The 27,926-nt window shown below is 37.5% G+C and overlaps 2 protein-coding genes across 2 annotated transcripts in view; one reads left to right on the forward strand and one right to left on the reverse strand.

Annotated features, from left to right (window-relative positions):
- CMSS1 (cms1 ribosomal small subunit homolog) overlaps positions 1 to 27,926 on the reverse strand; it is a gene marked incomplete at its 5' end in the record, with an annotated part of 243,070 nt that overhangs the window by 154,188 nt on the left and 60,956 nt on the right. The gene's annotated exons all lie outside the window — the stretch shown is intronic.
- LOC146597845 (filamin A-interacting protein 1-like) lies at positions 756 to 27,728 on the forward strand. Its single transcript, XM_085301421.1, has 4 exons — positions 756 to 1,025; positions 2,849 to 3,022; positions 10,223 to 10,401; positions 27,689 to 27,728. The coding sequence occupies exons 1-4, from the start codon at positions 756 to 758 to the stop codon at positions 27,726 to 27,728; spliced, it is 663 nt and encodes a 220-aa protein (XP_085157547.1).

Consider the following 27,926-nt stretch of genomic DNA (forward strand, 5'->3'; position numbering starts at 1 on the left):
AGGCTCTCCTTTTGGCTAGATGCTAATACCTGTATTACAGCCTCAGACAGAGTTTGCCACCAAAGAAGCAGTATGTTTTCATACTCCATGCTTATCAGGGGAGACACCGATCAACAAGCTAGGGAGTTCGAGTTTTTTTGTTTGTATGTTTGTTTTTAAGGATGAGGCTCATGCCTTGCACTCTGGATGTGCTGACCCTTATCATTTGGCCAGATGGGGGCTCTGCAACTGTGTGGCTCATGGTAGTGGAGGACTGCTCTCCCTTGGAAAGAGAAAGAAAAACAAAGCATGGCTATCCCGATAAGAGGTGGGATGTTAAGAAATAAGAACAGAAACATCTTTCTGGTGAAAACGCTCTAAACTTCAACTTGCCTCACCATAAAAATACCACCTGAAATTGAGGTACTGACTATGTCTCGAATGAGAAATTTGTTTTGCTGCGATGTATTTGATGCTGCCGCTAAAGTTGCTGCTTTTGGAAATATTAAGAATGAAATTCTTACAACTGAGTAGGACCAGCAAACACTCAGGTACTTCAGTACACCTCAACATCCAGTAAAGATCACAGCACGCTGCTGTTGGTTGTCATGAGGTTGTCAGCTCCACTCAGATGACATACAGAGCCTTGCGTGGCAGTGAAAACTTCTAGTCTGGAGGGAATAGTACCCATCATAAATCATGGTAATAGTTTTATATTCTCTTTTAGTTAAACGTTTACTTTTTCTCCCCTCCCTTCAGCTGCAGATATATAAACCATGCGCTCCAGAAGTAACAGCACAGAAAGCCCAAGCAGATCCAAGTTGTGCCAACAAAGGCCAAAAGAGCACCATAAAGAAGATGCTGGTTATAGTGGGAAAGGAAATGTGCCAAGAAGGCAGGAAGAGAAGGATGATGTAGCCCAAACCAGTACCATCCTAAGAAGCCCTAAGGCAGAGAAAAAACAAAGAAGTTCTTTCAGGAAAACAGAGGATCTCTCTCGTGATGACCTACTATTTCTTCTTAGTGTCCTAGAAGGTGAATTACAGGTGATTTATTCTCTTACTTTATATTTCAGATTAAAGCACTGTTTTTTCACTTTACTGCAAATACACGCTGCTTTCAATTTAAGGAAACATCCACCTAGTTTGCTACAGAAGGACAAACAGACCACAATGTACACACAAATGCAATTTATCCAAATACTAGAAATAAGCATCAGCTACAGAAGGTGATCTTTACACCTCCCCTAAAATGCAAACAAAATTTATTCTCAATGTATCTGTATCATGGTAGAAGCATTCTTGGTCTATTGTGAGTGATCACATAACTCTCAAAGCAGAAAGCCCACAAAACTTTCCTATTACACTTTTCCATCCTACTGGAATGGGAAAGTCTTTTTCTAGGGAAAAGGACTTTGAATACGAAGTATTTGTCATTGTAAAAACTACTTGGAGAACAATTTGTGTGTTTGTGAAAGACTACATTTTCTATTTTCTGCTTACTTGCTCTTTCTTAATTAAAACTAAAATTCAGATGTCACACTCCTCCAAAACAGTTCTTTCTCTCAGAAATTGAAACTAATGTGTGTATACATATATATACACACATATACAAGCGTATGCATAAAGCGTATGCATATAGGCTTGCACTTTTATATTTAAAACTAGATCAGGATGAAATAAGAAACTAACATAATAAAGCTGAAATTAAGTTATAGATTGTCTCTCATTCGAAAGAAAGCATTATAAATGAAAAAATTAGGAAGTTGTCTTTTTTTATTCCCAATTTTCTATCTCCTGTAATGCCAAGCCAGATCTTCTAAAAAAACAGTTGTCAATTGAAAAATTAACCCACATTTAAGTTTCAAATTTAGATGCCATACCTAGCTGGATGCCATTACAGCAAAGAAGGCACAGTATTTGTTGCCTCTGCTGTTAAAAAAAAAAAGAAAAGAAAAAAAAAGAAAAAAAAAGAAAAGGAATCTATAGAACATTTCAGATACTGACTGCAGATACACACAGTATGTTTGGAAACACAATCTTATGTTTGATTTCCAGATAACACCTTGTTCTGAATCAATACCTTTAAAAATGCATTTTAGTATGCATTCACAAATTGAGAATGCTATTACAGTAGTTAATTAAAAAAAAACCTTGATGCCACAAAGAGGTTTGTTATTTGAGGGCAGATGCACAACGGTGTGCACATCTACATGCCTATAAATACAGAAGGCATGGTTTCATACCTGCTTATATATACATATAGGACCTATTGCCAACTTCGAAGGCGATTCACCTTGTTTTAAGTTACTGCATGCTTTTGGAATGTATGCTGTGAAAGGTCACAGGCCTGCACCATGCAGCTCCCTAGGTTCAGTGCTCAGATGAGCTCAATGTAACACCAGAAGATGACCAGGTGACCCCACGCTGGTTTCAACTACAAAAGCTCCCTTTGTACCCAACCTACATGGAATACGCAATACTTCTGGATTTCACAAACCATCATAAAATCTTGCACCAAAAATTAAAAAGCAGCTCCTAAAGCCACAAGTTTCACTTTGTGCTGAGATTTTGTATTGTGAATGCTACACACTAGTCCAGCAACATTACAATCTAATCATTAACAGAGTACCAAAGCAACGAAGAGGGTTCTGAAAATTTTGTGTTTTATGCAAGACTCTTAAAACACAAAGACCAATACTTCCTCCATGTTTTTCAACTCTTTTCAGTTAATAGCCATCTTTGGGTACTTTACAGATAGCATTCTARAAATAGTTTTTTAGTTGTCTGAACATCAAAAGAAAGTATCTAACATGTTAATGCACATTTCTAGTTTAACAAAAAAATGTTATATTGTTATATTTCTGCAGGCTCAAGATGAAGTTATAGGAATCCTTAAGGCTGAGAAAATTGACTTGGCCTTGCTTGAAGCGCAATATGGCTTTGTTACTCCCAAGAAGGTGTTGGAGGCCCTCCAGCGAGATGCTATTCAAACAAAGGCTGTACAATGGCAAGAAGATATCTATGAAAAGCCTATGGGAGAGGTATGAACACACAGGTGATGCTTAGCCACAGTTTCCCTTGAATTCAGCAGAAAACATCTCACTGACTTCAAGGGAAGAAAGCAAATATGCTCCAAATCAAGAATCTGACATAGTGTAAATGGCAGCAGAACAGAGTCTAGGACATTAGGGCTYCCTACTAAAAACAGGTAGTTAACTATCCTTATTTTATACTACAATGCTGGAGGCTACAAACATAGGTAAAATGTCTGCCTCGAATTCTGATAATTAGCCTATCTTTGCTGTGTTTTTCTTTTTCCCTTTCTGTGATCCCAATTCATAATTCATACAAACAGATATATTTCCATTTAACCTCATTGAGGTTATATCTTACCAATGACTGACAAGGATGCATTCAGTAATGCCACAGCTGTCTGTCTTTGTACATCCCAGCTCCCACTAATTCTATGGGAATCACAGGTATACATGACTGGTCCAAGTAGTTAATGTAATGAAACATCATTAGAAACTTCACCCACACAGAATCACATATTTAAGTAAAACCTAGTTTAATCACTCTGTAGTAGAAGCCATACTTTCTGAACAATGCTGTCCTGCAATGCAAATCATTAGATATTTAAAACCCTTTATATCTGAATAAGTGAAATTTTTTTCCAAATAAAAACTCCCAGTATCTCCTCTTGAACTTAGATAAACATGTTTTTAATATGCTGTTCATTATACATAATCATAATAAAAAGAAAAACAGAAGTTATGAATAAAATTCTTCTATCAAGTGTTTTCCAAACTTTTAGAATAAAAACATACTCAGGGATACAGAGTTCACTTCAGAGAAAGTAAAGTCAGGCAAAAGGTTGGCACTCATTTCAGAGGCTCAGAGGTTAAAATCTCTGGCTATAATCTGAAACAGATAAAGTTCAACTGCAGAGGTTAGTTTATTTTAGAATATTGTGGCATTATGTCACAGAAACTTTGAGTATGAGTGGAAATGATCTGAAGAAAAGTCCAAAAAGCCTGAAACATAAGTTCAGTCTGTTACTTTACATAAGTTTATATACGCTTTTTCCTTCTTACACTTTATGGCAGAGAAAGGATTTCTGACACCACTGGCTTTGGCACTTTGAAAAGGGAGGTAAACACTCTGAGCGTGACTGAAACAGTAAGGGCATCACCGGCACTCTGTATACCTTGGTAAACCAAAGGATGCCACAATCTGCAAACATATTTTCAACTTCAAAACCCGCAAATTAAGCTACAGATCTACTTAGTTTTTGTTTAGATTTTTCTCAAGATGTTTACAAAAATCATGGAAGAAGTAGAACCGGTCACAAAGTATGGGAATGGACCATTTAAACTTCCTCATGCCACTGTGACGAGGTATCTTGGTCTTTGCCTACAAAACCTCTGCAAGTCCAGTTCCTCTACCGCATTTGTCTCTCTATCTTGATAATTTAGCCTTGAATGCAGAGGAACCTCACAAAAGCTCAACTGAAAATACGGTGGATTTCAGAAAGCAGTGTGAGATTCCTGACCATTCAGCGTTGTCTCACAAGTCACCCATCTATCATAAATACTATGAAGTTTTGCTTGGCAAATTTGGTTAAGAGTGCAGTGGGCAATTTTAGTGACTGGATAGCTTTACTCACTAGGAACAGAATTCATAGATGAAGAAATCTAGCATAATAGAAAACAGAAGTAATCTCTCTCATCCTTTGTAAAAATTATGAGGATGGTGACAGATCAAAATGTCTTCCTTGCTAGAGTGATTTTTTATTTTTTGAAAGCAGAGGATTTTCAGTTAAATTGACCTTATAGCTATTGCTTTCTGCAACCTTACAAATGCCAGATAAGCTTACTCTTATTCTTCGCAGTAAAGGATACAATGAATCTTCTAGTGTTTAAAGGGACATAAAAGGAAATAGTCTTTCATTTTGTTTTTGCTTCTATCTGATACATAAATTCTGAAAACCATTACATGGTTTATAAACTTATATTATTCAGTTATTCACGACAAACACTAGCTTCAGGTCTATTGCCACTTCTCTAGCATAAAAAAGGAACAGTGTTCAAAGATCTAGCAAATACAGCATAAGAAACACTTTCCCAGATTCAAAAATAAATTAAAAAATATCAAAGGTGGTGATGTGGGAGAAGAGAGGAAAGACATACAGTGAGAGAAATTACAGAATTAATGGTGTCTTTTCTCATATTTGAAATCCTCCTGGACTTTGAAAGTCACTTCCAACTTGTAACTCTCCATAGTCTCTAATAATACAGTCAAAGATAAAAAATGTGAGACTTTCCTGTTTGAAATTGGATGAACAATGACTGTCACCACTTTGAGATGTCCTCCAAAAGCACCAAAACAAGAAGAAAGTCTATATTCTACTGGTGCAGGACAAAGAGAATCCAAAACGTAATCCATTTTTAAATTCCAGTCTCAGTCAACTGGGGGAAAGATGTATTTTGATTATCTGTTTAACAAAGTGTATCCAACCACACCCTCACAATACCTTACAAGTTTTGGTCAGAATTATTCAATGAAGAAGGTGTAAGGCAAGAATGGGTTACAGACACAGGAATAGACTCGAACAGTAACGTTGACAATACAGCAGTCAGGAAAAGCAGATCAGTATATCTGCATGGAAATTCGGCTCAGCAAGGGTTGAAAAAGACAAGACAGCAACCTCTGATTCTTACTCAGAAAAATTYAAGTCTCCAATATTCCTCCATTTAGGATTATATATTGGATTATTCATTTACACACACACAATGACCAAGATTATATTATTAACAAGAGTAATATTTCAGTAAACTTTGGAATCATATGAAGAAATGTAAACAATTGGATTTTATTCTGGCACAGCACCAAGCACAAAAAAAAATCCAGACAGAAAGTTCAGTTTCAGCATACCAGACTGAGACCCGCCATTCTATTTTAACTCAAGACACAAGTTGGAGGCAAAACGTTTTTAAATGATTAAATTCCCATGAATTTTTAGCTTGTTCAACTATTCAGCATTGCATAAAACCATGCCCCTTATTTACCATTGCATTTTACAGTATGTTCAAGAATTAATTCTAGCAAAACCCCCATATGTTTAGCAAGAACAGAACAACAAATCACTTAAGATTTTATCACCATGTTTTGTCTATAGAAGACATTTATAAGCCTACTTATTAGTTGTCTTTGTGGTTTTTAGCCAAGCATTATATATGCAGAGTAAACGTGTGTGTATCTTTTGTGTGCAGATTTAGCATTTGCACAGAGTAATTTGAGGGACAAGGGGGTGCTGCAGAAAACTCTTAAAAGGAGGATTCCACGACAGCAGAGATTCACCCAACTTTGCTCCCTCTCCGTTGGAGACATGGGAGTTGGCTACAAAGCCCTGCAGGGAAAATGTTAATAGTCAAATTTGCTCCCCAGGGAAGCACCCTTATCTCACACATGGATACAACTGAACTTCCAGAAAAACCACACCGAAGTGCAGTGACCTAGTGTCAAACCTCTGCTCATTATGTGTGCCAACAAGGAGGAAGCAGCATGTTGTACAATAACAACACATAAGCATCACAAGGCCAAATGGCCATACCCATTAGGTGGCTTTCACACAAAATCACACTCAAATGTCTGCATGGCTTAGGACTTGTTGTTCCTCCAAATCTCTTTTCTACTATCCCCCTCTTCTAGAGGACTGGCTCAGCTTCTCTTCCCTTCTCTCTGAGTGAATCTCACAATTTCTCACTCTTCGCCTTCTCCCCAGCTGCAACACCCACACACCAACTGTGACTGTTCACGGGAGAGCTAAGTTGACAGTTCTCAATGAAGGGCCCTTAGGAATATGCTTTAAAGAAAACCAAAAACAATCTGCAAAAGGAACAAACTGCAACGTGAAAAGAAGTTTTGATACAGCAGTATATTTCCTTGTCCTTCCACATAGGCAACTTTCCCCAGGACTCTGGCGACCAGAGTTGAGTCTGCTCTTCAGCAGTACCTGCCCAAACACGGACTGCTCTTATACCTACTTCCAAATTCCTTGTTCCACCTCCCTGCCTTGAATATACACCTCCCCCATCCCAAATCCTATTTGCAATTCAGACTGCTAACCTGAACACTGACAGAGGCACAAGTGCAAAGAGAAAGGCASTGGTACTGCTCATTGAACATCACACAACAAAAAAACGGAGTTATAACACTGTCTGCATGCAAGAGACTACTGCCTGAATTAACTCCTTGTAGCCATTCAATATTCTATAGTAAACAAAACATACCAAATTCATAAAACACTGCTGGCAGCTCCTTCACATACAACAATGCAGAAGCAAGAATATTTTCTATTTGGTTAATGTTTCTGTTGATTCGTTTGACTAACCCTTATCTCCATCAGACGTTTATATGTTGGGAAACAGAAGTCATTTGATTTACAATGAGCTTTTAGTCAGGAATTTCACCTTGTTTTCCTATGAGAGCAATTTACACTTACACTCAGATTCATAAATATACTTTTGAAGCAGCAGTCCAGTCCATATAAATGGATCATTTTACTTTCTCAACTCTGTCCGTGCACATAGGCTGACAAAAAACCCTAAAACTTCACGCCTTTACCTTCTTTCCCCACCTAACTTCACACTGTGGACTCAGACCAATGGATACTATCATGCAAGTCTGAGGCCCAGGTGCATTTTTAGTTGACGCCAGAGGGGCCCACAGTTGACGCCATAGTTGCAGACAGCACAGTATCAGAACTTCACCCAAAAGCAGAAGGTAGGTTGCTTTCAGAGAACAGCAAGTCTTCACATGCAAGCACGGCCTTTAAAAACTTGAAGCTCAGCAATGCAGGTGACGGTGCTTCATGCATCTGCGTAATAGCTGCTCCAAAAGATTGTTAAATCTTAAGGACAAAAATTGTTCTGATCATACTGAAAACTCTRGCAAGCTACTAGCTGAACAAAATATTTCAGACTTTGAAATTCTGACTTCTAGAGGAAAAAGAGACGGGCAAAGAAATTAAAAATGGCCAGTCTTCCTCATTGCAATAAGAATGTCATCCTGATCTTTCAAACCAACTTAGTTTTCAACCCTTGTGAAAGGCATGGAAAACACAGCTGAGAGGTATGGTAAGAGATGGCACTAGTTTACTGAGAAAGCCTATATATCCAAGGCTTTAGATAAGAAGTATTCCCAGGAGAGATCCTCTTTCAGTATTACAGAAAACATTGACTTTCCTAGTATAAAAGTGTACAAATCCTGAGTGAATGGGATGGGGGCAAGGAAAATCTTAACCTGTTGTAGTAACATCAGAAAGCAGCTGAAAAGGATGGTCACAGGTTTCTTCAAATATTTAGATCACAGACAAAATGAGTTCATGTATGCTGCAAGAGAAAAGTCTTTCTCTGACACTGTAAAGAGAAAGAAAGGGCCATTTTCAAAATGACCCATCATTTCTGTTGAAATATTTTGGATTCAAACCATCTTAAAACTCTTACCAATAGTTCCAATTTCCTCCTCAACAATAAAAGCTAGCAATGATTCAAGAAAAAGAGGAGAGTGTATAAAGCTTAATAAGAAGCTGAGGTAAGCAGAGGGAGACTCGGAAGCCATGAAGAAGCTGAGGCTGTTTTCACTTATTCAAGAAACTCATGTTTAGGTCCCAACACTTTCTGTCATCACTTGTATCAGCCAAACTGCAAATGAACGTGATGAGAAAGTAATTAATTGTGCCCCTGGGACGTAACTGTCTACAATAAGCAGCGGCCCTAAGAATCCGAAGCCCCAGTGCTTCCTGTGGCATGTGAATTCCTTCTGGGGAAAATGGAGAACAAGAACCAGTCTTGCTCTTCCCACACTGCTCATTTGTGAATTCTTTCCTATTCATAGAGTGAAATACTGCAAAACAGCTTGACCTACTAGAATAGATTGTAGTTAAAAGGAGGTGCTACGCTTTGCACTGAAAATTTCTCTTCTCCAAAATGGACATGAGGATTCCTGTGTTGATGATTAGGAAGGCAGTCTCCTCAGGGGAAGAAGAAGGAACAGCAGAATATAGATTCTCATAAATGTAGATTCTTCCCAGGAATCTAGAGACCTCCCAGGCCTCTAGATGGCTTCCAGCAACCCCTCCTCAAAATTCAGCTATATCAGTAACATATAAGGAATAAAATCCCTGTTGGTTTCATATGCACATGCTTGCATAACCAGGTTACGTATCGAAATAGAGACTACGAGAATCATCAGAGTAGTGAAAAAACATTTTGTTCTACCGAGCATTAAGTCTGGTGAACAGCTATTCCAATACCTTTATGGTTTAGAAAACCTGAAAGAGATTATCTAAATTTTTTTAAAAAAGAACAAAACATAATAGATAATATTTGGAAGTTCAACAGAAATCCCTGGGGAAGAGGAATGGATTTGACATTCGAGGTTTCCTATAAAGGCACCATCTGTCAAGCAGACCTATTTACAACATGTGAAATTTCAAAAACAAAACTGGATAAGTTACCTGTTTACTCCTTCCTATAGCCCCCCAAATGATTAGTCCCTTCTTGGGGCTTATATTTCTCAAAGTATACACATTTATTTGAAACAGTCCTACTGTTTAATAAAAACACTCCCAATCATTTCTGAGTAGAAAGATGACAGCTTAGAGCTTATTTGTTCCAGAAACACAGAGCCATGCAGAGTAAGCACAGGAGACAGGATTGTTTTGCACTTCTAGTTCTATCACACATTTACTGTGAAACAACCAGGAAAATTGCTTTTTGATCTACCTGTCTACCTTACAAAGAGAATTCAAAACTCTTATTTTCTATGGAGCTACAAACGAGATAGCTATTTGTATTCAGCCAAAAGCAAGTCAACTTCAGAGTGAAGTAGAAGCTTCTTTTGCCAAGACATCTTTCTCTACCACATTGATCAATGAGAAAAGCACAGCTCTGGGAACAGTAACTGCTAATTAGTAGCTGTTAAGGATCAGTCATGGCAGGAGCACAAAGAGAAGGTGACTTAGGTCCTACAAAGCCCTACTTTAGCTTATTTTTCTAATTTCTCAGAAATTTGTTGGTGGTATTAAATAACTCTTCCCAAACAGATAGGAAAGGATCTGGCAATGAGGCTATTAAATGTACTTAATATTATTAAGCTTCTCTTTAAATATTTTACTAATGAAAGACTGAGCAAGTACAAATGTCAAAGGACTTAAAGAGTTTTTGCTTTTTTTGTAGCTTGATAAAGTTGTAGAGAAACAGAGAGAAACTCACAAACGAATGCTTGAGCAACTTCTAATGGTAGAAAAATCACACAGACAGACTCTGTATGAACTAGAGGAAGAGAAGAGGAAGCACATTGAATATATGGAAAAAAGTGATGAGTTTACACACTTACTGGAACAAGAACGTGAAAGGTAAGGTTACCTCTTACGTACTACTAAGAATTTAACATTACCTCTAAGTGCCTGTTGACTTGCTTATTCTGCATCCACTAACAATCCGAAAGATTTGCACAGCCATATTTTGACAGTTCAGTTACAAAAATATGATTAATTACTCCTAAATAACAGTACTGTCTACATTTCCCTTAGCGTGTGACGTAGGTCAAAAGACTGGCAAATTCTTCAGCGCTGCTACACAACAACAGGTATGTTACGCTACAGAGCATACAGGGAGATACACAAATGTGTTAGAAGTTGTAACCAACTATAAAGCAGGTGCACCTGTCTACATAAATAAATATGAAAAAAGTTCAGTGTACACTGAAGTAGGTTATACAATATAGAATCAGACATGCAGCCTAGAATGGCAGAAAAGCAAAGACAAGACAAAAAAYAGAAAGGATTTGGACAGACCACAGAAATACAGAGAAGAAACGAAGGCAGAGGGTAATTTATGGAAAGCTTTGGAAGTAAGAAAGTCATAAAGCTCCTACATCTGGATTGGCATAAAAACTATAAACAAAACTTTATGTAAAGTGTAACCTAAAGCACAACAGGCTGTTTAAGCCCGGTGTGACGACTTCAATATCAACTCTTGGAAAAGGGATTAAAAGCAATTTAATATAACTTACTGTCTTTAGAAAAGTAATTTTAAACTTCTGACTTCTCTGAATCTGCAGCAAAACTGAATACATTCTCAGAAAAAAAAAGGGGGGGGGGAAGAAGGAAAAGAGAACTGAAGAACATTTCCTATTCCCTGGATAACTAAGCTAGAAGATAGGAGAATATTGTCTCTGTTTCCTTTTGCTTAGGAACAGCTTCCAGATGGAAATGTCTGGGTGTGAGAATGTCGAGTCTATGTTAAACTCATATTATGCATAGATAATTCTTCCTCTGCTTCTCCTGTGTAACATCATGCTCCACGGATTTTGGCAGCAATCGCTACTTTCCCACTACACCTCTCTGCTTCAGGTCTATTACAGATAGCACACACGCTCCCCACCAAAGCACAGCTGTATGTATGGATCGCTATTAAAGGGAGGGGGAGAAATCTCTTGCTTTTCAAAAAAAAATATTTATAGATGTAGGCAAGCACAGGTACACAGGAAAAAAAAAAACACACACACACACATACACAGTCCCCCAGCAAGGCACATAATCAGCTTTCTTCCTCTAAAAACCATTTTTTTGTGAGATACCATCATTTCAAGAATGGAAGTTTTCATCTACGCTCTCTTTTTCTGAAAATCTGTGAGACACTCATCACTTGGAGACAGAGCTAAACAACTACAGTTGCTAAATGTGGCAAAATGTTACATCAGACACACCAGCTCACACAGTGTGAAAAGCTGCACAGAAGGAAAGACCTCATGATCCTTGTATTTTTTTTTCTTGTGAAAACAGGATAAACGTCTGATTAAAACTCTCTTCCCTGCCCCTCCTCCATATTCCCCAAGAAGACTATAAAACATTCACCACTATTATCTGCAACATTTAGTATACCTGCCTGGAAAAAGGAAAAAAAAAATATTGAGGTGCCTAATGAGACCTTAGAGGATGTAATAATAGATTTCAGATTAAGTCTCAATTTTTGTATTTTCTTTGGCGGACTCATTTTATGTGGAAAACCCTAAAGGGGTGTGATGTCACATATTGAGCCGATTCCAAAATGTTTGCCAAGTAATGTGCCCACAAAAAAACCAAAAAACTCAAAAAAAAAAAAAAAAAAAAAAAAAAAAAAAAAAAAAAAGAATCTATCTATATAAAAGCAATAAGTCCCCCACATAATACAGCGAGCACAGCAAGTTAAGGCACAGCTCCTTCTACACTAGTCTGTATGACTTGATGTTCAAAACACACACCCATAGACAAAGTGACCCTTCCTTCCATTTCAAATACCCTAGTCCAATTGTAAATCTTCTGAGGATATGAATTCTGCATTTGGCTTGTGAACAAATGGAACTCCTTGAGAAGTTTTACACGCAAAGTGATGACGATTAATTTTTGTTCCTTTTCCCTTCAATTCCATTTAAAAAAAATTACATACACACACAARGCAGTAATTATTGTTCAATGAAGTTTCATATTTTTTCCAGTAAGCAGGATACAGTATTCTCTTGTAAGTGTAGAGAGGTACATAACATTCCCAACTATGTCAGTTTCAAAGCAAAACCCTGACGGTCCATTTAAGTAGTAAAAACAGCATTTTGTCTCACAAACCAGCAAGGCTACAGTATATTCTGAAGATATCCTTGAAAATTATTGAATGTATGCAAGCCAAACAAGATACATGAATAATATGTAACTATGTGATCAAAACAAAAACATTTAGATGTCATGGGACAGCAACTAGTGAYGCTGAAGCACTGAAAACTATTGGTGATAGTAAGAATAAAGAAACTATTAGTCAGCTCCAACTCTTGCATATGACCATGAATATATTTCTGAATCAGGAAAACAGCATGTCTTACTACTCTCAAATTTCTATAAAAAGAAGGTATTTGCTCTTATGTATACACCTGGGAAGACTAAAACTGATACATTCTTAAGTGAGAATGTTAGAGATGGACTAATTTTTCAGGTGATCAWACTTTTTTTAAAAAACTATGTAAGCCTCCATCTCTACTGTCTTTTTGCTGTATTATTTCTTACATACATGACTTTTCTTATTAAGAGAGTTAAAAATTATGTTCACATCATGCAAAAAATTAGCAATTAGCAGTGACTCAGTAGAACACTAAATCCTCCAAGAATCCCTCTGACTTCAAGGCAACAAGACTAGGTTTAGCCAAGGCAATTGTACCTCGTCATATTTGGGAGTTTAAGCTTAGAAGAAGACTGGTGACAGCTTTCTAGATGTGGGAACTGGGTTATCTCTTAATGCTAAGCCTTTGGGCATTTAAATATTTTTTCTTTTTGCCAGACAAAACTACCTCTATAACCTTGCTGTAGCTAAGAAAGACCAAATTGGTCTAAGTTGGAAAAAGAGTCTCTCTCCATAGGTTCATCTCAGTATTATGCATTGATTATGACAGGATTGCTCCTAGTTTGGTAGGGGGGAGAAGGGTTATCTTTACTTAATTAAATTCCTTAGCAATTGGCATTTATCAGCAAAGAATGATAAACACATGCCACTACCACTGTATTTTTTCCATCTTCAGTCAGATGCACTTACAAACCCCTATAAATATAAAACAGTTTCATGGAGAAAGAGGCTAACGGGCAATGACTGGACTTTCCTACAATTCAGCATGAAGTGTAATACATACGCATGCAGATCAGGGACATAAAGGCAAATCACATGTGAATAATAGTGTACAACAGTTAAGTCTACCAGATCTAGAAGGGAAAATTTTACTGTATTGTATTGTACTGTACTACCTGGAATTTAAAGAAATAACAGCACCCAAACATCATTACAGGTTCTCACATGAACGTAATCCCAAGGAAGTTAGAAATAGAGAACTCTATAAAAAAAAGGGTGCACCTGAAGAGCCATGGCATAAAAGCCACAGAGCTTGTATAGAAGCTCTTGTATTTCATAGGAGTAAAGAGCAGGATAAGATTAAAGATTAGGAAGAACATCTGCTTTTTGTCTCTCAGACCTACACAGCTAAGACGTGGCTCCATGGAGTCCCTTGTTTCCAATCTTTTCTTCCTTCTGCCCTTTCCTTCCTGTCACTTCCATTTCTTCTTTCCTCACTCCTCAGTGTTGCCATTTTACTTGACATCTATTGCATGCTCAGTGCTGACAACACTGAAATAATCGTTGAGTTTACAAGACAGAATCTATTTCAGGATTAAACATCATGTAATCAATTAATGCAATCCAGTGCTCAAGGTTGGGAGTAGAAAATAAAAAATATGCCAGAAAGTATAGATGCGTATTCCATGCCTCCTACTAAGAGAACAGCATACTCAATCCTCTTCACATGACTCCCATTTTTACCCTGTAAAACAAAACAGCAGCTACAACGGGTCAGGAACATATTCCCTATTATTCCCTCACCTAATATTATTTATGCCTTCTTTCCTTGCAATTTTTCAGAAAACATAGTTTAAAAAAAGCAGACCTGAAAACACACACACCACTTCTAAACACTTAGATTCAAAGTATCTTCCCTGAGGATATACCCACTTGACTAAATATACATCCCATATACATCCATTAGCACTCACACAGTCCTTTTCCTTCTCAAATCTCAAGGAGGTTTAAAAAATTATGCAAGTATAATTGTTCCCTATTTTTTGAGTACTGAAAGGAAATGAAGGCATGAGTGGAAGAAACCTGCCTCTGTTCACAGTGTTCACCAATGTACAAGCGTGTTCTCTCTTCAAACCTGGTATATACTACGTCTCATTTGTTTACTCTCAACTATGAAAAAAGGTAAAGCTTATAATAAGCAGTTGCAGTTAAATAAATTAATGCTGGTCTACAGGACAGGAAAAATAGCAGTATGCCAATAAGCAATATAAATACTTTTAAAAAATTGTTACCATAAGAAATGCTGCTCACATAAATTCAATTATTCAAACTTTTCATGTTGATATAGCAGCAATTAATAAAATCTTTAGTTTAAGGATCAGGTAAAGGATCAGGTACTGAAAAATATCAGGTTTTCTCCACACTGAGGAAAGCCATCACAGATTTTCATTTGTGCACCTAATTCACACTCACAAAGATCATATAAAGAGCGCAGCCAGAAGAAGAAAAATACCCCTACCTCCCAACAAAGGCCTGTCAGTGAACACAGTATCATATATTAAAACAGGTTAGAAGGGACCTCTGGAGGTCTCTAGCCCGACCTGCTGAAAGCAGGGGGAACTTCCAAGTTAGGTCAGGTTGCCTCATCTAGCTGAGTTTTGAAGATCTCCAGGGACTCCACAAGCTGCCTGTGCTGCTCTTGCAGCCTCTATAGCCCTTGCCTGGAGATTCTCTGCTTCAGCTTCAGCATAGGCATCACTCCAGTCCAGCTTCTGCCCCGCATTCAATTGAAACTGCTTGTGTTAAAGGCTCAACAACCTCCTCTCAGGGAAATCTCTGAACTGAATCCATCTTCACCATCTCTGATCCTTTTCGTTCCCTGGACACAAATGAACTTTCAGAGTCCACAGAGTTGCTGTGACTCCACTTGGACTCTTCTTACACCTCTGAGTTCTTCTGCAGTGTACCTCATGTTGGAAAGCCCTCCTTGTCCACCTCTACTCTACACTTGGGGCCCTATGTGTCTTTTTCTTCAGGTTTTTTTCTTTCTGCCTTCACTGAATGCTTTTTCTCACAGAATCTCAAATGCAGCCATCATCCCTGTGCTGATGACTCTCAGGTCTGTTGCAAACACCAGAAGAGGAAGAAGTCTCACCTTTTGTGAATGTCCTGCTATCAAGCCCAGCTTCACATGATCAAATGCAACCTCAATCTTTTATCCTCTGATCTTAACTTCAGGGCCAAGATTCTTCAATATCTCAATAAATATCTCAATATTTAATAAAGCCAGAGTAATAAGGACATGCCATTTGTCACTCAGCCTGTCAAACCTAAGCACATTTTGTATCTGAGCATTTCTGCATTGAAGTCTTACAAATTCTTCTGCATACCATCTCCAAGAAAACAACAAAAAAAAAAAAAAAAAAAAAAAAAAAAAAAAAAAAAAAAAAAAACACCTTTCCATCCATTCAAGTAACTAAATCCTTTTCCAGGCTCTATTTTCAAAACTTTTCTCTATCATTTCCATATTACCTATTTCACCCTTCTTTCTATGCCTTTTCACTGGATGCACTGTCATTACTGTAGTAAGACTATGTATCTCCTCTTTTTGTACCTATATGGCACACCCACATCCTTTCATTGAGTGTCATCACATTGACTAAATCTCCTATTATACTAAAAATACACTGAAATTAAATGATATTATACTGTAATATTGCTCAGGTATTGAGTACATAAGAAATGCAATTTCATAAAACTGCACTCTAGGACAAGTTTCTTTTTAGGTTCAGATGAAAAGTGATTACTACACATAGTAGGTCAAGTGAGCAATGCTTGAAAACTGCCACAGTGGGTTAACCGGAAAAGGAACCATCTTAATTAGAAGTTGAAGTATGTTAGTATGTTATCAGTGTAACATTATTGTACTTTAAATTAAATCTGACACATTCACACATTGGAATAACAATACAYTGCGTGTCCAACACTGGACAATTCAGTACTCCCTAACAGTTGGTATAATTAATATTTGCTGTTGTTTTTAATGGAGCCAATTAAATATTATATGAAGCAGGATCTTATCTCTACAGAAAGCTACAATAAAAATAAACACAGTTAACTTATTTATTCTACATGTGTTACCAGCAGTTTTTAATTTCATGCACACTAAGCTATTGTTGTAGATTGCATTGTGCTCAAATGCAATCATTTCCTTTTAGCTTTCTGGCAATGAGTTATATATATTACATATGCCTGAGACTATGTCTTGCAAGTTGTAAAATGGATGCCAGATCTCTGTACATTTGACCTTTTTTTCATGGGTATCTAGTGTTCTGTAGGTGAATAAGAGACCCACCACAAACAAAACATTAGCATTCTTACTCTGTATTAAACCCCGATGGGACAGTACCACTAATAATACCACTGAGGCATAGAGACAGACTCGAGGAAGTGATGTACACAGATTAATTACCTCATACTAGTACGTGAAAAAATATGTACCATTATACTGCATAACATTCAACAGATGTTGTGAAATCAAACTTGTCAAAACAGCAGTTTCTATGCATGATGCAAGGTTAAAATACTTTATATATATATATTTTAAAAGGCAAGGCTAAAGAGAGATTTAAAAACCCAAATGTTAAGTAAGGTCAAATTACATTTATTCAAAACAAAGATCAAGAATAAATAAAAACAGGAACAGGGGTTTCAATTCTGTGTTAACATAACTATGAAACATTCTCTAGATCTATGGTGCAATTTCAAATCATTCCACCTACTGTAAATTACCAAGCAAATATAAGATCTAGAAGATAATAATTTCTCATGCAACTCCACTGACACTGGAGCAATCAGAGAGAGAACTGAGGCTCATATTTAATTTCTCTAAATTCTGAGCCCATAAGACGTCCCATTCACTGCTTCAGGCACCCTACCACAGCTAAAAATCACTACTATCATTGCGTAATTGTGGGGGGATGACAATGATGAAACACCTTAACAAAATCAAACAACAAAGCAAACAAATGTTCTTCTACACTTCCCCCCTCTCTTCCCATATCATTGGGAAGACAGGTGATCCTTGCCACCTGCYCTGCTACAGACCTGCAGGGAAGAGTAAGGTCTCCTGAAAGGGAAGATCACAGAAAACCAGCCTGCTGGCAGCTCTGGTCAGCACTTTTAACCATTAGAGTCCCAGCTCAAAGGGAAAGATGATCCTTCTAAGCTGGCAAGTCCCAAAATATTTATGGCTCTGTAAATCAACACCAACTCCATATACTGTCTGGAACCTACCCAATGACCAGTAAGGATGATGAAGCACTGGCAAAATATGCTCATGGTGAGAGGCTGCCCTCAGTAATCAGGCACTCTTTCTATTCACCAATTTACATTTCCAAATAAGACTCAGTGCACTGCTCCCCATACAGCACATCATAACTTGTATAATCATAAGCAACAATAGAAGCAGATGACTGCAACAAGACCTGCGACCAAAAAAAGACACGGTAAACTTCTGATTCACTGCAGGGTGGGGCAGGGAGAGAAGCAGGAGCTGGCACAAGATTTTGCAATCAGAGTGTTAAAACAAAACACATAAAACACCAGACATAGAGAAAAATCTATAAATTGTTCCCTGAGATAGAAGTTTGACATTATCATATTTTTCCAGGCCATTGCTATGGGAAAAGTTATGCTCCTGTTTGAGTGTAGAAAAGGAAAAAATCTCAATGAAATTAAAAATCTTTCTTATCACAGAAAAATTTAAACCAGTCATACGTGCTATAGTTAGTTTCACATCTTAAGAAGCAGTCAAGAAAAAAAATGACCATGAGAACAGAAACTGAAGGTCACAGCAGTTATCAAGATCTGCGGTCCAAATTCATTATTAAGTTTCCCATGACACASTGTGAACTTAAATATCATATAGACATACAYATATATATATATTTGAAAGAAACATGGGAGATGCAGTTTAAGAATAATGTCACAGCCTTAGACTCTGCGCTTATAACAGTAATTTTAAACACTAAGAATAATCTGCTGAGAACASAGATTACTGGAAAGACTTTTAAAAATAAACACCAAAATCTCCTTACATGAAAATTAGCTTTTCACATAAGTACATAATTTTTTGTTCCTTTAGTCTGAAAGGTGCACTGTATAACCTCCCAGGAAAATAACACACATTTATACAAGGTAGTTTGTAGCCTACTTAAGTGTCGGAAGACCAAGCTGAGTGACAACACTGAAAAAGAACACTCAATATTTTAACCTTTCTGGGAAAATCCATTGAATATGTAGAAATGCAGAAATAAACTGAGAGATCGGGATGGACAAAYGAACTTTATTTTTAATGTTCCTGTTTCAATTCCTATATTGAGGGGTGGTGGTGAATGGCTTAGAGTAGGAAAAGGAATAATGGGATAGAGATACAGGAAAAGCCATTAGATCATCTAGTATCATCCCTGACAACAGAGGGTTGTTCTCCAAACATACTGTCCACAGCTTTGCTTCTTGTTTCAAATGTCCAAACACAGAAAGGTCTCAATCCCTGTAGAACTGTTCCAGAAAAGATGCACTGTCCTCCAAAACATGCCATACAACTGTTCATTCAAAATTTTCTCTTCAGCAATTTAAGGCAACCACTCCTGTTAAGAATTGTTACTCTCTTTGAAGACTTCTGGATACTTAGCTAAGTAAGACTCAGAAAGAACCCCAAATTGCACATTTTGGCTATAGACAGCATATAAAACCCTAAGATGAGCTCTTCAGTGGACTGCAGCAAGGTCTGCTACTTTAGGCTAAGTCCAAGTGGAGAACTGCCTGCTTCGCTTTAGTGGCAGCTTGGGTACTGTGCAGCCTTTGGGATAAAAATTGATAGAATGGCCCTTGTGTGGCATGGTTAGAAGGAACTCGAAAGACTGAGCAGGCAGGGAGACTTCACCAATCCCTTCACCTTCTCACAGATTTATTAGTGCTGRGGTACACTACTGGTAAAAGCCAGAACCTGTATAAACATACTTCTGACAACAGAAGGCTTTAGTGCTAAATGCTGTCAGACCAGCCCTTTATTATCCACAACTCTCTTTTTCAAGCAGGAAAAAAGAAAAGTTGTGMTGGGGTCCTTGTGATCAGGCTAATGAAAGGAGGGAGGGAAAGTATTTCACCATAGAGTAGGCTTCTTTTCCTCCTCACTCCCCACCAAAAGGAAGCTAAAAATGCCAGAAAGACAGTCACACGGAAAACAGTCGGACAGCTAACTGCCTTAGGTCTGCCAAATATGGCCTAGCATGGATCCCCTTCTCCCAGACTCTACCTTTGCCAAGAGTGTAGGAGAAGGGAAATCCACTGAAACCAGAAACACAGTGGTCTGCAAATGTGGATATGAACTAAACTGCATATGCTTGCACACAATTTGCTCTCATTCTCTACCAATGATGTTCCTAACAATGTAAGTTGAGGTGGAATCAAGTTATGGCACTGCAGAAGAAGATCACTAAAACTGCTCTTTGCAACAATGTCTTACTTACTTACTTGCCAATACCTTTCAAGTTACAAATTTGGGATGAAATACTGAGAAATGATTAAAAACTAACAGCTTGCACAAAGCTCTTCATTTTTAAGGCCTTTCAGAACCTTGCTTCTTACACACTATTACAAGTTTCCTTAGCCACAGTGTTTTGATTCAGAGTATCTTCAAGTCACCGGGAAAAGAAGGAAAAATTCTCAGGAGAGCTCATCTTGGGAGGTGCTGAATATTCTCAAATCCTATTCAAAACTATGTAGGATGAGGTCAGCTCCTCTCAGAATCAAGCCTTCACTCAGGCCAAAACCACAGATTTGTTTTACATCAGAAGAGTTCTACACAAGAATGCCATGATCTGGTTCCTGGAGAATATTAAAAAAAATGAAAAGCTTTACTACCAAGTTTCATACAAAATCCATCCAGTCCATTTAGTTGGGTGTGAGCGTTTTTACATGAGCAGTAGGACGGTTCATTCAGATATTCTTATTACCGTTCTCACATTTGTACCTATGTTTATCAAATGGCAACTCCAAACAAAGCCAATGTAAGCCAAAGAGACAGACATCTGCCCCACAGACATTACCAGAAGACAAGTGACAAGTATTATTGTTGCTATCCCCCACATACATCCTTACGCACTATGCTAACCTCTTTCTTCCTTGTGGCTTGGGAAAAGAAAAAACAGACAATCCTGTGGAAAAGGAAATGTCTAGCAAAAATGCTGACCTTACACCCTCCCATCCCTTCAACTTGATTCTCATTCTAAGAATTTTAGGATTTTCTCAGATCAGAAAAGTCTTAGCACTGTATATGATACTCTGATGTACCAATTTATGACTACTTAACTGATATTTAGGGATGTTCAGATCCTGTAGTTTGTATTTAAGTCTCCTATAGTTTGTATTTAAGTCATGAGAAAATTGGGTCATCATTTATTCAGATGTTCTAAGAAGAAATCTTAGACAAGATTTCACATATTTCTCATTTGAAAATTTTATCCTACGTCCAACTAGGGGACTGAGAAGCAAGATACACTCCCTGAAATCCTAAAATTCTCTCTTTTTTTCAATAGTCTTGCCAACTAAATGCTTGATGTCTTTGCTTTCCGTCAGACATGAGAATGAGTCAGTCTATCCTAAACTGGCCTTCTAACAAGGAAATTGAGAAGTTTGATGACACATTTGGATAAACACTCTCACTGGATAAAGTTACTTAATTTTTTTATATCTCTTCAAGTTTTCTCTAAACTTTCAAAATCCTTATAGAATAGATTTAAGTGCAGCCAATAAAAACTACRTATTATAAATAAACTTAATGAAAACCACTATATTAAAACTCAAAGGACCTTGTAAACATGCTTGTCAAAGCCTCACCATTGTAATATAGTACCACATCCATAAATCCTTGTTATTAATTGCTAGTCAACCACAACTCATACTGAAATATCAGCCCTATATAGATCATACTTGGTTCGKAACCCATTTTTCTCATGGTCTCTGTACACAATGTAGCGCTGCAGCTTTGACTGATGGAGTGATGAATAAAACCAGAGCTTATATGGTTCAACTCTGCTGAAAAGATACTAAAGACAGTTGTTATCATCTGTGTGCACTTGAGGTCTTCCTGACTGCAATACCTGGCCTGGAAATAAGTCATGGTTAAAATGCACTGTACTGCACCTATATAAGGGGATAAATACTGAGCTGATTTAGCTTCCTAAGCATTTGCTTTAGCAAAATGCAAGGAGATTTAGAATACTATCCTTTTGGAAAGCAGCATTTCTTCCAACAGTGAACACTGAATACCACAGTTCATAAACTAATGGATAAATGAATTTGATTAAAAGAACCTATCTTACAGATTTGAGATCCTCATGTATTYGAGATCCTGATTTCTATGATTTCTCAACCCCTTTAGTTCTGTGTTACCTTTAGATGCAAAGAAAGAAAAGTAAGTCATTCAAATAACAGAGCTTCAACTAGTTTAATGCATAGAACAATATGACATYGAGCTATATTTGCTGTGCAAACTTACAAGCATTAACAAATCTTAGGATTAATCTTGTCTAAACTTCTTGTCTGTAACCAATATTAAGAATTTTTTGCTAACATTTCATTAAAGTGTGCAATTTAACACATATGTAAAGGTTTGATGAGGCTTAAAACACCACACACAATCTTTCTCTTGGGGATTMTGATTACTAAATGCATACTTATGATATCCAGGAAGCAGCTATAGCATTTCTTGGAGAAAAAACAGGAGGACTCATCCACAACACAAACAACAACACATAAAGGTATGGGCAAAGTGCTCAGAGACAAAATTAGCATTTTAGCCACAAGCTTATCTCCGTGGCTACATCTCTGAAACAGCCCCAGTATCAAAGTACAGATTCAGAGATTGAGATAGTAAAGTAGATTTTCAATAAGTACTTGAGAAAATGATGCAGGAAGAAATGGCTTAGCTGTATTAGACTAGGATATACAAGCTCTACCTAAAAATAGAACAGAAATAGATTGCTGGTACTTCAAGTTTAAAAGGAACTTGAGGAGTGTTTAAACTTTTCAGAAAGTTGACAGGTGCAAAGGCAAACACAGGACAGTATGACGTATCTTATGGGGATGCAATCAAAAAAATTCTATATTCCTGGAAAAGAAAGTAGAAAAGAAGTTAATTAAGTATGGACAGGAAAGAGCAAAGATCCATCTAAACAAACAACATTTCAACTAAGCAGAGCTTGTTAAAAAAGAAAGAAAAAAAAAAAAAAAGAAAGAAAGCAAGGAAGCCAGGCTAAGGATGTAATTGCTTCTACATAAATACAAGAAGTCTGAATAAACAGCTAAGATAAAAACTAGAAAGTTTAGTTTCAAATGAATACATAAATAGAACATGCTTCTCCATAAGTGAAAGTCAGTGAAAGGCAAATATTCATGGGATACAATTATATTATGATAAAATACTTAAACCAAAATGAGAGAGCTATTTATGCCGATGGAAGAGTTGAACAAATAAAATGAAATATAGGAGAGCAGAAGAGTGGAGAGAAGCAAATAAGAAATGTATTTAATTCTGTAAAAGCATAGCTAGGCTCTCTATGGGTTGGATTTTACCTATAAAGATGGCCATATACTGGCCAGACTACTGATTATCAGTTCAAAATAATGACACAGAGTACATGGTGATAAGATAGGTAGAAAGTGCAGGAATAAAGGGAATCTTCAATTATTTTCACTTAGACTAGATAAACACCACACTACAGTGTAACTGGAAAAGAAACTATTTAGAGCCTCTTCTTTTAAAGCAACTAATCATAAATTCCAATGGGAGAAGCAAGTTTTATTTTTTGTTCCCACCTGAGCAATGAACTAGTCTATGCTGTAAATACTGAAAAGCCAGGGATAATTATGTTCTCAAATCCCACCTGTTTGAGGTAAGAGGGGAAAAAAAAAAAAACAGAACAACCACCATATCTAGCTTTAGATGGGATAACACTGACAAAGTTAATTAAACRGAGCATATAAAAGAGTAAGCTGCTTGAAGGGTACCATGGAAACAATTTAACAACACTAGCAAAGGAGGTTTAATGTAAGTACATCTCACCAAATCAAAAGAGASAAAAATACCCTTCCCAAAGCCAACTTTGTAATTTAACAACAGATTAAAATAGATTGTTAAGTATAAAGACAGCTCAGAAACAAAGGTAACATAGAAGAAGTAGAAATGCTAGTGTCTTAAAAGTAAAATCAAAAGTAGGAAGTCTGCTTCCTACTCAAAGCGGAGAACATGGAATTGCTCCTGACCTCCTCCTAAGTGAAYGCTGCTGCATAAAATTCATTTAGCGTATCTGCCACATTCATAGTTTTCGTTCTTTCTTCTTCATCTTTTTCCTGACTGACAGTACTGGATTCCACTGTGAGGAAAGTCAAGGAGGTTTTCACATTAGACTCTCTCTTTACGAACAGTAAGTTTGTGAAACCATCTGAAACTAATGCAGTAAGGGAAGTTTTCAAATTGTTTCAGCAAAATGTAACAAGCTGCTAGGACTATATGATATTTAAGAGTTCTAAAAGTTAAAACTTGCACAAGAAACTATTAGCTGATTAACTTCTCCCTTAAATAAGCTAAATGAGCAGGAGGTAGAACTAGTTTTTAGCAAGAGATTCTGGTCATAACTCATGGGGAACTCGAGATCAATTCATCAGACTTGCCAACTAATTAGAAGAAACTATAGTAGAGAACTGGCAGCTATTGAGCAAACATGATACATTCCAACTGGTTTAGAGGAAAGCAGAAATCACATGCCAAGGGTCTGCTCTCCTTCCTCCTCAGTCCTTAAACTGAGAGTCCTTGCTCAGTCCTTGCCCTCCTGTTAATCCTGGTATCTGCACTGAAGCAACACTAACCGAGCTCACAGTTCATTTACCGGCAAGAGTATGTTTTGCAAAAATTTCAATGTGCATAAAAACAAAACTGAAGAGACTGAATTAGTTACCTCTAATTGTTTGAAATAGATGTTTACAAAGGACAATCTTTAATCCAATTTCTTATGGCTGTCTGCCTAACCATCATCCTGCCATTTTCTCATTCCTCCGCTAATTTTAAAAGAAATGTAAGAAAGAAGCAAAGACCTCTAAATTAGGAAGTGCCTACAGGATTCCTGAAAGCAGATATCCTTTAATGTCCAGGGTATTAAGCAAGAGCCCGGTCTGACCCCATTGAAAGTAAACTGCAGAAGTGTTTGTGTTCATCCTAACAGGGGAAAAAATCTTTGTAGCTTGCACATTATGAGACATTAGGAAATCCAGCCACATACACACAAAAACAACAAACAAAAGCAAAAAACTGTAAATGAAACCTCATTTCATCCCAAACAACTCTCTTCCACAGCAAGTAATGTGGATTTTTTTTTTCAAAACTTATAGAAACAGCTGCCTATCATCAATGCTCACAACTGAAAAGGTTAAGACCAGAATCTCAGCTTTGCTCTTATAAAGCCTGAAGAAGATTCAGAGGAAAATTGCAATCCTTATTTTTTCCCCTCTTTTCTTTTTAAAGAATCAAAGGATGAGATGATAGGAATTCAGCTGTAAGTGTCCCCAAAAATATCCATAATTAAATATTTAGCCAAATTTTCAACATGTAAGTACTGGTATGTGGGGATCAGGCATTCTGCCTTTGACCTCTTAGAGAATTACAGCTAGGCTTTTCAGTGTGTTGTAGCAGTTCATAACGGTAACAGAGAGATGGACGAAGCTGTGGAGCTCACTGGAAAAAAATAGATTTTTAAAATTATCTCCAGTATAGCAGAGCTGTTTGTTTGCTTTTAAAAGAAAAATACTAAAAATATCCTCAATTGCGGCTTACCTGAAGAAACTGGAGAGAGCGCATAACAAGTCCTCTTCAGCTGAATCCACCAAAAAACATAATAACACAAAACACAAACAATGAATGTTTAACCTCTAAGACACTGAGACATCTTCAGTATTTAGGAGGCAAACAGGAGTACCTGGATCCCAAATATAGGAGATACAGGAGTACCTGAACCCAGATGAAAAAAAGATTACCGTACTACTTTCTTTTAGCTCCCATATCTCTAACCTAATTCTTTAAGACACTTCTTATGTTATCTTGTTTATTCAGCTGCTATAATCACAGGTGGAAAAGGAAAACCAGATGATTTCCTGTGCAACACTGAATAAGTCATTATACTTTCTTATTTAATACAAGCACCTCGCTTTCCACAAGTGTAGAATGGAATGACGACACAAGCACAAGTCGTTACTGGAGCCATAGTCTATTTACTGTCATTGCAACTAGGACAAAACCACAGGATAAGAGTGTACACAGAGCATTATGCACCACAGTTCATAAAGCATACACTAAGCAGACATTCCTATGAAAATACTATGCATTCATTTGCCCCCATTTTTTAAATAAGTTTATTCTATTTGATCCATCTTACCTCATATACGTCAGTTGTGAGTATTAAGAATCATTCTACTTCTTTTCCTTTTTTATTCTTGCCATCAGCTCTAAAAAGGTACTTATTTTTGCAGTTACAATGATGAAATATGCATTTTTTGTTGCAACCAAAAAACAATCCTAACCTTTACTCTCTCTTCAGGTGATGTTTCTGTTTTTCCATTATTATCTGAGGTATCAGAAAGCTTTATAATAGGTATATTATTACCTCTTATGTTTTAGTAAGTTAAGCAATAGCCTGAAGCAAATTGTGCCATCCTATCATGCACATTCCCCCTCTCTGATTTCAACTATAGCTGTAAATAACATCCAAATTTTGATCAGATGCCTACGTGTGAGGCAGGCACCTCTGCTCCCATCATAGCGCATGCGAACACAGTCGATGACAGTCAATGGATTTCAGAATCCCACTCAGCTGACTGAGTGCTGAGCTGATCCAGGCATCTTTACTAGGAGCAAAATCCCACTCCAACAGCAGCGACTTGTGGGCAACTCAGCTAGGCTCACTGCTCCTTTCTGTGACCTCGATTTGCATAGCCAGTTTGAAAGAGAAGTCTTCACTGGGCTGTTTTCAGTCAGATCTCTGATCAACCGTTAGTTCGGTCCTGCCTGGCATCTAGGAAGCCATTCTCCRCTTTCCCAACCCTCCGTTCTTGTCCCTACCCCTGTCAGCTCCTGTTCACATCATATATTGGCTTCTCTCTCTTCCGTTGTAGCAGCCAGGGACTTGACATTCATAACTGTAGCTGCATTATCCTCGAACACAACCAAGTTTGAAGCCCTCAGTGTGCATTTCTCTCCAATTCTCTTCTCAAACCTTTCCTCCCTATAAATATTTCTACTTTTATCATGTTGTGAAGGGCATCAAGATAACTCTGAAACAACTTAGGTGTCCATGGAAAATGGAAGAAAAATCCAAATGGAAGAATGATGATTAAAGCTGTAGAAAGCAAGACAGGGGATTGGTAAATAGCTGTAATGAATGACAAAAGAGGAGGGAAGAAAGAAAGAAGAAAAGGGAAGAAAAGGAAAAGAGAGAACTTAGAAAAAAAAAAATCCACAAATGAAATAGAAGAGCATTCCTATCTACTGCAAACTGAGGACAACTGCTATCCTCCTAGACCTGCCAGAGAGCGCTGCATACTGACAGGACATAGCAGTCATGCCTAAAGGAAGATCTGGAAGTCATCACTAGAGATAGCTACAGATCTGGTGCAGGTGAACGAGATTATCTAGAGATAAAGTGCAGCAAGTGAGCAGGAGGCAGTGTCAGAAGCCTGGGAGATGCTGCCGGAGAAGTAAGGGGGAGGGCTGGAGGTTGCCAAAGGCTCAGAGCAGATGGTGGTAGAACATACCTAGATCTATTTTAAGTCTCTGATGTTCCTTATCTTCCTTACGTGTACGCTGGTGGGCAGAGTTTCCTCCCCACCACCCCGTCCCCTTTTGAAAGCTCTTCTCTTACAAGTCCAAGGCACCCACTGCTGCACTGCTGGTCCTTACATAATAAAATTCCTGACACAGTTTATGCTCTTTCTTACGTCTAGACCTCACCAAGCTATGAAGAGTTATGAGATCCACTGGTGAAATGACATCACATATAAGCATAAAGCTGTATGATCAAATATACTCTCTTCACTTAATCTAGTAAATCCTTGATTTACTCTTATGGCTTATTTGGACTCCTTACCATTCTACTACTTCTTTAGTTACAAAATYAGACTTCACATCTCTGTTCTTAACAAGGAATAAACACCCTTTCTGAAGAAATCGTAAATTCAGGAG

The sequence above is a fragment of the Rhea americana genome, unplaced genomic scaffold, assembly GCF_003343005.1.
Source record: "Rhea americana isolate MKP2758 unplaced genomic scaffold, rheAme1 scaffold_177, whole genome shotgun sequence".
NCBI classification, from domain to species: domain Eukaryota; kingdom Metazoa; phylum Chordata; class Aves; order Rheiformes; family Rheidae; genus Rhea; species Rhea americana.